Source organism: Neomonachus schauinslandi, chromosome 3 (genome assembly GCF_002201575.2).
Source record: "Neomonachus schauinslandi chromosome 3, ASM220157v2, whole genome shotgun sequence".
Classification (NCBI taxonomy): domain Eukaryota; kingdom Metazoa; phylum Chordata; class Mammalia; order Carnivora; family Phocidae; genus Neomonachus; species Neomonachus schauinslandi.
In genome coordinates, this window is record NC_058405.1 from 185479273 (window position 1) to 185492532 (window position 13260).

At 44.5% G+C, this 13260-nt stretch overlaps 1 protein-coding gene across 1 annotated transcript in view; it reads left to right on the plus strand.

The window, feature by feature from the left end:
* The window catches only part of DIS3L2 (DIS3 like 3'-5' exoribonuclease 2), a 349227-nt gene that overhangs the window by 257121 nt on the left and 78846 nt on the right, over nucleotides 1-13260 (plus strand). Inside the window, exon 13 of the mRNA XM_021690362.2 lies at nucleotides 695-802. Within this exon, the coding sequence (XP_021546037.2) occupies nucleotides 695-802 (108 nt within the window). The remainder of the gene's footprint in view (nucleotides 1-694; nucleotides 803-13260) is intronic.

Below are 13260 nucleotides of genomic sequence, written 5' to 3' on the forward strand. Positions count from 1 at the left end.
CAATAAATGATGTTGGGAAAACTGACAGCCACATGCAAAGAATGAAACTGGACCCCTGTCTTACACCACACACACAAATACGCTTGAATTAAAGATTTAAGTATAAGACGTTGGGTTCTTTTTTTTTTTTTAAAAGATTTTATTTATTTATTTGACAGAGAGAGACACAGCGAGAGAGGGAACACAAGCAGGGGAGTGGGAGAGGGAGAAGCAGGCTCCCTGCAGAGCAGGGAGCCCGATGCGGGACTCGATCCCAGGACCCTGGGGTCATGACCTGAGCTGAAGGCAGTCGCTTAACCAACTGAGCCACCCAGGCGCCCAAGACGTTGGGTTCTTAAGTATATAGTTCAACCGGAATAGTTACACCCAAAAGTACAAGTCATTCTTGACTCTAGAGCTTTGGTCTTAGTATAGAGTAAAAAGTCATTTTTCATTGCTGTGATGTATTTTTTCCCTGTTACCAATTCTTCTCACCTTTCCAGTTCACATTCCCATTTCTCTAGAAGCTCTTGGAAAAAGTACCAGATAGCCTGGTCTTTCTGCAGTCTTTGGGGAAAAAAGCTGCCTCCATCCTCAGCTTGCTCCGGAAGCTCAAGCTGTTCACCAAAACTTTGCCCTCTGGGCTGCTCCCAAGCCTGTGGTAAACTCCTGCAGATTGTAGGAAGGTGCTCACGGGCCACTTCTCTGTTTGCAGGTCGTCCCCATGCTTCCCAGACTGCTGTGCGAGGAGCTGTGCAGCCTCCATCCCATGACCGACAAGCTGACCTTCTCTGTGATCTGGACACTAACCCCGGAGGGCAAGGTAACAACTTACACCCATGACCATTTCATTCAATGAGTCCCGGTTAATCACTCACTGTGTGCCTGGGGCCAAGCTGGAGTCCCGTGGTGGGAGGATGAGGGCCACTGTAGGGGCAGCTACCGCAGGGAAGAACAGAAAAGAGCCCCCTGCCTCTGAAGAGCTGTCAGTCCATTTAGAAGGCCAGACTGACCCTAAGCAATTAGAAACAAGTTATTTGTTTCTTATCTTTTATCAGGTGAAGGAAGAAATTGTGTAAGCAAAGTCAAGTGGGGAGGCTTAGTGCAGGAGATAAGATAGACATGAAGGCGAATGTGGCTTGGCAGTGGCAGGAGGAACATCCTGAGAGGACATCTGGGGAAAGGGTCGTGAGTTTGGGTAGGCGGGGTGGAGTCAAACTAGAAGCAGCCTCAAATGCCAGTCACAAATGAATTCTGGGTGTTAGCGTTCCTCTGCAGTGTCGTGAGAAAGGTGACATTTTAGGAAGATTAGTGCCCCAGCATTGTGCAGGTGACCTGGTAGTTTGAAGATGAATTAAATTGGCACAAGATAATGCCATAATCAAGACCCACTGGATTAAGAACAGAAAGGAGAAGAATGTCAGCAGGCATTCCCTAAAGATAGGGCCTAAATAAGACAGATAAATAGAACATAACTCCAGGAAAAACTAGTCTCCTCCCCACAAGCAGAAACAACCCTAAACATGCAAAAATAAGGCAACAATGAAGTAAGATGTGGCATTCAGTGGAATGTGATGCAGTTACTAAAGCTGTGATAGAGACCATGTGAGAACATAGGAAATGTTTATGCTGTGATATTAAATGGAAGTAAAAAGAAGATATTGAATTATAAAGAGGCTCCAAATAAAGATGGAGGATCAAATACCCACATTTACTTTCATTCCCTCCCAAAACCTCACTAAAACAACAGCAAAGAGATTTTTTTTAAAGACATAAACCCACAAGGACAAAGAGAATGGGAGAGCAGACAACAGCAACAAAATTTTGGAAGCTGGAAGCAGATGGATGAGTGGTAACTGACTTAGCAGTACTGAGAAAGCTGAATCCTGAGCCAGCGATGGAGAAAGCCAAGAAACAACCCCATTTTACATAGCAGAACCCTAAAGAAATTCAGAAATCGATGGCACCAGGTAACTCCACAAAGTGGGGGAGAGGTGGGTGAAGACGAAACTGATTGTATTGGTCGAAAATTTGTTTAGAAAGATCGCCCCTCCCATAAGTTGGAAGAACACCAGAAATTTATTCCATGGACTGGATATCAAGTGAAGAATGTCTGATAGAGGACACCAAACACACCTGATGGTCGTGGTCCCTTGGGAGAGGTTGAGTGAGTGCCAGCATCCTGAATGTTGAAAATCCCAGCTTTCTTTTCCAACCAAGCCCAGAATTCTGGTTGCCAAGCCTTACACCCTCAAGTCAGGAGATGAGAAACTCTTTTTTTGAGGAATCTGAGTGTGAAGAAGATTTATCAAGATCAGAACCTTGGGGGCTTCCTCACCAATAGCCCAGCTGCGTCTCCCTGCAGGAAAGCCTAGAGGCAGGAAGCTCCACCAACACAAGCAGAGCTTTGAGGAATTTCACTAAAAATCAGCATTTTAGTATTTACTTCCATGTATAAAGAGCCAACTGAGGGTCACCTGGCTGGCTCAGTCGGTGGAACGTGCGATTCTTGATCTTGGGGTCATAAGTTCAAGCCCCACATTGGGTGAAGAGATTACTTAAAAAAAGAGAGGTGGGGGGCATCTGGGTGGCTCAGTCGATGAAGTGTCTGCCTTCGGCTCAGGTCATGATCCCAGGGTCTTGGGATCGAGCCCTGCATCAGGCTCCTTGCTCAGTGGGGGGTCTGCTCTCCCTCTGCCCCTCCCCCTCACTCGTGCTCTCTCTCTCTCTCAAATAAGTAAATAAAATTTTAAAAAAGAGAGAGACAAACAAGACCAAAGCCTCTCCAAGAAATAAAAAAACCAAACAAACAGGAAAAAGCAACTAAGGCAAAACAGACTATACAGGGAAAAGAAACTGTCATTTATATCCCATGAGAATTTTTTTTTAAGAAATTATATCATAAGATCTAGATACTTTACAAAAGAAACAGGGCTGGGGGGGCAGGAAGGAAGAGCTCATGAAAATTTAAAACATGATAGAAGAAATGAAGACTCAAGGTAAGAGTTGAGGAATTGTCCCAGAAAGATATAGAACAGATAAGAAAATAAGAGAACTAGTCCAGGATATCCAATATCTGTTCAGTCAACATTCCAGAAATAGAGAACAGTCGAAATAGAGGGGGAAGAAATGATCAACAAAATAATTCAAGGAAATGTCCCTTTACCGGAGGATGTGACTTTCCAGAGTGAAAGAACCCAGTGCCCTAGCACCATGGTGGCTGTGCATCATCTCCAGGCCACGACGTCATAAAATTTGAGAGCACCAAGGACAAAGGAAAGATCCTCTTGGCTTCTAAGAAGGAAAAAAAAAAAATCACATACAGTATATCAGGACTCAGAATACCTTCAGACTATTTTTCTATTATAACCCTAGAAGCTAGATGGCAATGAAATAAAGCTTCCTGGTTTCCAAAAAACTGATTTCTGTGCAAAAAATCTGTACCCCACTAAGCTCTCAATAAAATGTGTGAGTAGGAAAGGACATTTTCAGACATGCAAGGCCTCAAAAAAAAAAAAAAAGTACCTCTCCTATACCCTTTCTGAGGAAGCTACCAGAAGATGTGCTTCACCAAAATGAAAGAGTAAATCAGGAAGGAGGAAGACCTAAGATTCAGGGAGCTAATAAACCAAGGAAAGCAGTGAAAGAATCACCTCGATCACAGATTGGGAAACTTTTTCTGTAAAGAATAGCACTTTTTTTTTTTTAAGCTTTTAGGCCATTTCAGTCCCTGTCACAACTACTCAACTCTGCTGTTGTGGTGCAAAAGCAGACAGTACATAAATGAAAGAGCATGGCTGTGGTCTAGTAAAACTTTACTTAAAAAATAGGTGGCTGTCACTGGGTGATGGGCATTAAGGAGGGCACGTGATGGAATGAGCACTGGGTGTTATATGCAACTGATGAATCACTAAACTCTACCTCTGAAACTAATAATACACTATATATTCATTAAATTGAATTTAAATTAAAAAGTGAAATAGGTTGCAGGCTGCATTTGACCCATGGGCCATAATTGGCTGACACCTGTAAGATGATGGTGAAGAAAGCCCCTAGGGCACAAAGTCCTACGAACGTATAGAAAATAGTCGATCCAGATTGCAGCAGGCCAGAAGGCTCTAGGAGAGATGTCTTTAAGAAAATGAAGTGGTTAAAACATCTATGTGTCTGAATTTCTTGAGAAATGATTTAGACCAGCAGTTATAGAACTTTCTAGTCCCAGGACTTGTGACACTAAAAAAATCTTTGATGATCTCAAAGTGCTTTTGTTCATGTGAATTTACTGTTTATCCTATTACAAATTAAAACTAATAAAAACTTTAAGCATTTACTTATTTAATTTAAAGTAATAATAATAAGCCCAGTCCATTATGTTAACATAAATAACACTTTATGAAAAATAATTACATTTTCTAAAATTTAGGAGAGAAGCTTGTTTTATATTTTCGTAAATCTTTTTCACGTCTGTACTAAAGACATTAAACCAGGTTATCATATATGCTTTTTTTTTTTTAAGATTTTAATTATTTATTTGACAGAGAGAGACACAGCGAGAGAGGGAACACAAGCAGGGGCAGAAGGAGAGGGAGAAGCAGGCTTCCCGCTGAGCAGGGAGCCCGATGCGGGGCTCGATCCCAGGACCCTGGGATCATGACCTGAGCCGAAGGCAGACACTTAACACCCAGGCGCCCCTATGCTTCTATATTCAATCTGTTAGGATAAGTTATTTTGGTTGAATTATGTATGTGAAGAAAATCCAGCTTCAGACAGATACATCGTTGGGAAAGAAAGGTGTATTTTAATTGCTTTTTCAGATAATTGTGGATATTTGTCCTTGTACTACACCAGGATTTGGCAGTTTCTTAAAAATTAGTTCCAATCTAGAATCTGAGACTGTATCTGCTACAGACTAATTTCTGTACCCCCAAAATTCATTTCTTAAAGCTCTAACGCCCTCAATGTGTATTTGGAGGTAGAGCCTATAGGGAGATACTTAAGGTTAAATGAGTTCATAAGGGTGGGGCCTTGATCTGATAGAGTTAATGTCTTTATAAGAAGAGACCAGAGAGCTTGCTCTCTCTCCCTGCCATGTGAGGACACAGTGGGAAGGTGATCTTCCTGAAAGCCAGGAAGAGAGCCTCTCTCACCAGGAACCAAACTGGCCTTCCCAGCCTTTAGAACTGTGAGAAATCAGTGTCTGTTGTTTAAGCCCCCCTGACTGGGGTATGTTGTTAAGGCAGCCCTAGTAGACTAAGACAATATCAACTGAACTTTTTTTCACTGGGTTACAGTAAAATCTGTCTTCTACTTTAAATGGATCTTTTACCCATGCAGTGATTTTTTTTTTATCATGCACTTAGAAAGTTTACATCATTTAGAAAATATTGGCTCATTATGCTGATCTTCTAAATGTAAACATTTTTCATTATATGATATCAAAAAATCACATTGGTAAATATCACTGCTGATCTTAGACAAGTCTTTAAGTATAAGGAAACACGTATCATGTGTCAGATACAAGGTTTCCAAAATTCTAATTTATGTGAAAGCTCAAATTTTATCATGGGCAATAAATAATGTCAGTTGTTTTCCTCGAGGTGCCAAAGTAAAAATAGTGTTCTGTAAAAAAAAGCAGTCAGTTTAGCTTACAGCTCAAAGTTACATGAATGCTTTTCTTCAAGACGACCATCATACTTCAGCAAGCAGCGTAAGTGAAGAAGACAAGGACTCAAGGATTGAGACATAATAAAACTAAAAACTTTTACTGCGTCATCAAGAACATTCTGAAGCGAGCTAACTCTTTTGTTGCTGTGAGCGAGGTGGTAGAGAGTACCCCAGCCCCTGATGTTGTTTTGCTGTTGCCTGATTCATGCCAAAGCGGTTGCACTTTGCCCCACCAGTGCTTCTGTTCTGTGAGGGTAAATGTCAGCACGTGGAAAAGGACAAAGAATGCCTTAGTATTATTATGAAAATAGCACTGACCTCATAGGTCCCTGAAAGGGTCTCAGGAACCCCCAGGAGGCCACGGACTGTACTTTAAGAACCACTGTTTTAGACAGTCGGTGGAAAGTTTGGGGTGGATTCATGTACATAGAATACAGAAAAACTAAGCAAATGAAGACAAGATAGTTATTAATTCTAGTGAAAATAAAAAAGTGTAGGAAAGAACAGTCACACTTAGTATGTATGTAACCATAATAGTTAATTCTGATAGGATAATGTAACCATTGGGAGGATGAGGGCCTGGAATGGTTATGTGTGTTTGTTGGGGGAAGGGAGTGCATGTGGAAAGAAAAATAAATTCTCTTCTTCTATGGTGAAAAGTTTTGAATAATGCCTAAAATTGAAAAACCAGAGGTAGTCATCAAGCAGGCTGTATAGAAAGATGGAAGTAAACAGCAACATAACCTGCTGGAAGAGGTGAAAGAAGTTACCCTTGGAGAGGAAAGAGACAGAGGGCTGCTGGTTTTCATAACAAGCCTTGAACACTATTTGTCTGCTTGAACTATGGATACTTTAACTTTTCAATTTTTACTTTGAAAAATTTCAGATATGCATGAAGGTAAAGAAAATAGCACAATAAACCCACCATCCCTATCTCCCAGATTCCCTACTGGCAACCTTTTCTCTCTCTCTCTAAAGTATTTTAAAACAAACCAGAGACATCATGTCATTTCACTCATATTTTGATATGTGACTTAAAAATTTGGACATATTCTTACATAACAACAATGCTGTTAGCACACCTAACAATTAATACTGATGCCTTGGTTCGTCCACAACCCAGTCCATAATTACATTCCCCCGATTGTCTCCAACTGATTTGTCGGAACTGGAAGCAAAACAAGTTACACACGTTACGTTTGGTTTTTACCACTCCTAAATATCTGATAATAAGTTCCTTTTTGAGTCAAGAAGCAAATATGATCTGAGATACACAGGGAATTGTGAAGACAGTAGGCCAACAATCATATTTTGGTGGGGGTGGGAACATGGGAAAAAGAAATGAATGGAAAAAGATCAGAAGGAAATAAAATAGAATGCCCATAGTGCTTGTATTTGGGTAGTAAGCGTCTGAGTAATTTTTTCTACTTTTTTTGTATTTTCTAATGTTTTTTGAAAACGTGTATTAGTTTTATATTTTTATAAATGCTTATTTTTGCAAAAGTTGAAATAGAAAATAAAAGCCCATAGAAGAAAACTGACTTGTCAACAGAAAAAAACTTTAAATCTGAATTATGCCTGCCAGCATCAAACCCAAGAAATAAAAAGCTGCCTGATCTAATGAACTACTAAATATGAGGGTCATAAAAGAAGCACTCAAAAGAGGTGAACTCTGAGAACTCCATTGGTCTTTAAGGTTTCTGTTGGAGGCAGTGTCTAGTGAGCAAGGCTTCTGGCATGTGAGGGGCTGGAGAGCAGGTGTGAAGTAGGCATGGGGTCCAGGAGGGCACCAAATCAAGCCTCCACCAAACCAAGTCAAGGAGGAAGTTCAAGGATTTGGGCTAGGGACCGACATGGAGCAAGACCCACTGGCCACACCCTGCACAGACCAAGAGACCACATGGTGGGTGGGCCTGGTTGGTTGGTTGTCCTGAGATGTAGTGTAGCATGAGTACCTCTTACAGTCAAGATGCATGAAATGAGATGTCAGACGCCAGACTCATGTCCGGGGGTGGGGCTTGTTCAAGACCCTGGCAAGGAAAGCCTGAATTAAGTGGGGAGGGGGGCGGCGGGTGCAGGGAGCAGGCGGGAGGGTCAGGGAGCCGGAGGAGGCCATTGAGGAGGGAGGTGGCCCCGCATCAAGAACCCGAGTAAATGAGGAGAGTGGCCAGAGCCTGAGGCTGGATTTGTATGTGGTGGTGGCTGCTCGAGGGTAATGGCCTTAGAAGGAACCAGAGTAGGGCCACCAGCAGCATGCTGCTGCTTCTACATGGCCACCAGCCTCACCTGGAGTTGAAGTGGAGAAGGTCTTGCATTTTTCCTTAGTCTGCTAGAATGTCTTACTTTCTGGAGCAGGCATGACCAGCTATAGAAAGGCCATTCCAACTTTCTTCGAACACCCACTAGATTTTTTTTAAAAGAGCCACTAGAAAAATCCTGGTCGTCTATGCTTTCATTAAGCCAAAGCCCAGATACTGAGGTCAATAAACTCTGAAGGGTCTTTTTTTGGCACATTTCTCACATATTGGTGGTGAGAACATTGTTCTCTGATTTCGACATTTATATTGTCGTGAGAGAAAACAAACCCAGTGACATCTTGTGCTTCGTAAGCTCCAGCTCATACCCCGAAACCACTTTAACCATGTGAGACCAGTGACCTCGTGCTCTCCCGAACGCCTCCAGCACTTCTGTGTCACTCGGCACTAAGACCCTGCAAACAGACACCATGTCCTGTGTGCCTCACTCATCAGACGACAGCTTCATTTGAAGTCACCTTTGTAAAAACACCAGTGTTATGCTTTAAAGAGGTCATAAGCAATAATTAGGCTTGATTACTGAGTCCTTAGACCTTAGAACCATGAAACCTCAGGGTCAAAGGTCAGAATAAGAAAGGAAGGGTCTCACAATGACAGTAGCGATCCACAGCTTGCATCTCCCACAGCGTCCCTGCCATGTGCCATCTGGCTCAGCCGGACTGTGGGAGTATGCGCCAGAAGTTGCTTATTTCAACTTCAATCAAGGGCAACCTCATTTCAGCCATTTATGCTGGCCAAAACCCAGAAGGTCATTATTGACTTTGGTCTTTCTCTCGCCCCTCACATCTAGTCTACCAATAAATCACCTCAGCTTTGCCTTTTAACTGCCTCCAGAATCTGCCCCCCTTCCTTACCGCTGCAAGCCCTGTCACCTGGGGCCAAGCTGCCATCCCCCACCTGGACCGCAGCGGCCTCCTAACTGTCCTCCTCGCCTCGGCTGCCCCACTTCATCTCCTCTACACAGCAGTCAGAGCGATTCTTCTGAGTCAGACATTAGGTCGTTGTCTCTCCTTTTCAGAAACTCTGCAGTCTCTCATTCAGAATAAAATCTAAAAAAGTCTTTACAATGGGATTTTTTTTCCTATTACTTTCTCCCTGTCTTCTCTGCTAGAAATGCATGGACTACAAAGTCATCTTGGGACTAGAGTCTCTTCTCATTTCCTGGAGCATCTTTGCTCACATGGGAAAAGCTGGCTTTTATTGTAAAACTGACCTCTCCGCTAGGTAGCCGCTCCCCACCCCAGCTTCCATGACCTGACTGTAGTTGAGAGAATCACACTTCCCAAACTGCCATGTGAGAGCAGGCATCAGGTCTCTGCCCATTCCCGGTAGTTCTAGAAAAATCTGTCCAGACCCTGCCTGATGCACCCATTTGGAACGCTGGACATTGTGGGAGCATCGTGGTGTCTACCAGTTAGGCTGCTACTTGGGAATCCTTTTATTTACTACTTACATCGCTGAATAACCTTTATTTGTGGCCCTAACCTTCCACTGTGCCTTGCACTCCTCTTCCCTCAAGATCCACCATTTCCTCAGGTGACTTTCAATTCTCCCTGGGAACCAGAGGGACCAGCTACTGGATCTGCTGAAGCCCCCCTTCAGAGAGTGACAGTCCCTCTCCGCCTTCCCTCATCTTTCCGCTTCTCTTCATGCAGTAAAACATGCGCCCATTCCAACCTGGGTTTAAGGCTTGTGTTGTCTAGATCCTTTAATGGAGTCGGCATCCTCTGAGCCACTCGGTCTCTCAATCTCCAGCTTGCTTCACACCAGCCACATCCATTCTGAGTGCTCACGGCTCTCCCTTCGCCAGCTGTCTCTAATCGGTCCTCTCTCTTCTGTTCCCACAGTCGCTGCCCCGCTCAAGTCCTTGCCTTCCTCCCTTAGGATGTTGGGAGACTCTCTTTATGGCTCTCCATTCCATTTCCCCAGTGCTGTTAGATGACCTTCCAGAAGGTGAATCTGGTCCCATCACTCTGTTGCTCAGCATGCTCTCACAGCATGGTGGTGGGCTAGGATTACTCCCAGAAGTCCAGTCTCCAGAGCATGATGTGCATAGACCTCCACCAACTCTTCCCCCATTTTGTGACCGTGTGCTGCCCATCCTCCCTTTGCCTCTACTCTTGCCACCGACGGGTTCGTTTGGCCTAAAAATTGCCACACTCCTGAGACCTTGCATATGCTTTCCCCTCTTCCTAGCATGTCCTTCCCCTCACCTCTATCAGTACCAATCCTACTTACCTCTGAGATCCATCTAAAATGCCACTTCTTCCACGAAACCATTATTAGTCCTTCATTCATTCATTTGGTAAAGACTCACTGAATATTTGCTCTGTTTGGATATGACACAAGGTATTGAAGATACAGGAATTAAATATGCACCAAAATAGAAACAGTAGTTATCTCCTGATGGTGCATTTATAGGAGATTTCTTTTTCTTCTCCACTTCCCACCTGTATTTTTTTTTTTAAGTTTTCTATGATTAATGCATATTACCACTGTAGTGAGAGAAGAGTGAGAATCACTTTGAGATTTTTTTCTCCTGTTTTCTTTTAATAACCAGATAAGAGATACTGGGATATGTTTGTAGGCTATAGGGGAAGGCGAATAGAAAAGGAGATGTTGAGGGACGCCTGGGTGGCTCAGTCGGTTAGGCGTCTGCCTTCGGCTCAGGTCATGATCCCAGGGTCCTGGGATCGAGTCCCGCGTTGGGCTCCCTGCTCCGCGGGGAGCCTGCTTCTCCCTCTGCCTCTGTCTCTCTCTCTGTCTCTCATGAATAAATAAATAAAATCTTTAAAAAAAAAAAAAGAAAAGGAGATGTTGAAAATGAGGAAAGAAGGAACAGATTTTTGGAGCCAGGTCACAAAGGACTGGGAGGCTCAGGACCCAACCTCAGGTCAGGGATTAGCCCTCAGTAGGAGGAGAGGACCCCTAGCACTCCCAGCCCAGAGGGAGTGAAGAGTGGGGACCCCTGGAAAGTCTGGGAAGGTGCTCAGATGGGAGAACCCCCACCGTCCCTCAGAATCCGTTCTCCCATCTCTCCACCCCTGCAACGCCTGTCCCCTGCGCTTGCGAGCCATTTGTGCACAGATCTGTTGTCCTTCTAGATCTTAAACATCCTTGTAAACAGAGCCCACTCCTAATTTGGTAATCTCCTCCCCACACAGCACAGTGCCACGTATGCTCAAAAATGATTTCATAAAGTGAATTGCATACCTGTTTTCACAGTCCTTTGTTTATTTAGTCTGCTTAATTGGACTGATGTTCCCCTGGGTGAGACATTTTTATCTGCAGCAGCCTTCCTAGCACTCCTGAGCGGTGTCCTGAGAGCTGAGGAGGGCTTCACATGACTCATGTCGTTGGCAAAGCCGCGCCGCCCGCTTCCCCACGCGGACCTCTCCACAGGCTCTCGCCCCCACCGCTCCCCACGCTCACCCTGCCACTGCTGCCCCAGCTGCCACCTGCGGGGATCCTGTGAAACTAGAAACAGAAAATGGCGTGCGCGTCCTGGGCCATCATGGTGTCTGCAGCAAGCCCGCAGAGCTGGGGTTCATGCACAGTGTCATGTCACTTGGGGCTTCGGTTACCGGTAAAGAAACACATTGTTGGGTTTTGTGTTTCATCCTTAGACCCTGCAGTGGAAATCCTGCCCCAGTAGCTCCCAGTGAGAGACAGAAGCTTCCAAGGCTGATTCTGAGAATAAAAGAAAAGTTCCCCGAATATCCATCTTTAGTCCTTAGTGGAGGCAGGGGCAGAATTGTTTTATGTCAGGCCTGTAGGAACAACCCAAGACCAAAGGAGCCTTTGGAAAAACTCTGCTGTGTTCTCGGGGCCTCTCGTGTCCCAGTTTGCTAATGAAGGCATTGGGCAATTAGAGGCTTACCTAAGGTCACTTCAGGGTAACTAACAGCAGACTAAATTGTGAGCACAGGCTTTGCTGTGAATCCTTGGGACTAAAGTAAGAATACAAAACAAAATATTTTCAAGAAATAAAAAACGAAACCAAAAAAGACATTTATCATTTATAAGGCTGCCATGCAAAGAGCTAAAAATTATTTTTAATCAGCTTGTCTCCTGCATTTTGATGTTATTAATAGTGTATTTGATTTAAATCTAAAGATTTAGGGGGTGCCTGGGAGGCTCAGTCGGTCAAGCGTCTGCCTTCGGCTCAGGTCATGATCCCAGGGTCCTGGGATGGAGCCCCACATCGGGCTCCTTGCTCGGCGGGGAGCGTGTTTCTCCCTCTCCCTCTGTCTGCTGCTCCCCCTGCTTGTACTCTCTCTCTCTGTAAAATAAATAAATAAAATCTTTTAAAAATTTTTTAAAAAGTTTAAAGATTTGGGCCCAAGGGTTAGTAAACAATACAACGGGTCACTGTGGTAGGTGTCTTTAAATGACCTCTTTTTTTTTTTTTTTTTAAAGATTTTTTATTTATTTATTTGACAGAGAGAGACACAGCGAGAGAGGGAACACAAGCAGGGGGAGTGGGAGAGGGAGAAGCAGGCCTCCTGCTGAGCAGGGAGCCCGATGCGGGGCTCGATCCCAGGCCCTGAGATCATGACCTGAGCCGAAGGCAGACGCTTAATGACTGAGCCACCCAGGTGCCCTAGGACCTCTGTTTTTGAGAGCTGGGCCAGGTTGGTCTTGTTGAAAGGCTGGAGCTGAGTGAATGAAAGTCAGAAGTTTGTTATTTTATATTTCCTGGGTCTGTCTGAACCCAGTCCTCAGAAGCCTCCCTCCCTTGCTCTCCTACACTTTCTTCCCTCTCCCTCCACCTCCAGCTTCCTTCCACACCGCCCTTAGACTTCCCAGCCTCGTGCAACTGTCTGAGGTAAAGAGAACCCTTTTCAAGGACTGCTCAGGCGTGGTGCCGTCCACCTCTGTCATAGGAATGGAATTCTTATCTCCTAACCACATCCGAGTCTTCAAGTTCTTCTCACGTTCCTGCCATTGCCTAGGTTTGTGAGGCAAACACTTGAGGAAGTTTCCTTGTCTCCCTCCTCTTAGGCTTAGAAGTCTAGACAGCTGCCTCCCGATCAGGATGGGAAGGGGCCCAATTATAGTCTGGGGTCAGCAGACTAGGCTGATAGCAGGTGGCTTGAGATAGGACACGAGGGCACAGTTTAGTCAGGCTTGTTTTCTATAAAATAAATCTTCCAGAAAGACCTAACCCATAATCAGTCTGCCTTCTAAACTAAAACAGGCTGGCAAACTCACAGCCCTCTGCTGCCCAAGCTCTCTGCTGCCCAAGCTCCCTCCTCCCCACCGTTGGCCAAGGTCGCTGGTGGGCCCAGCGTGGCTTCAG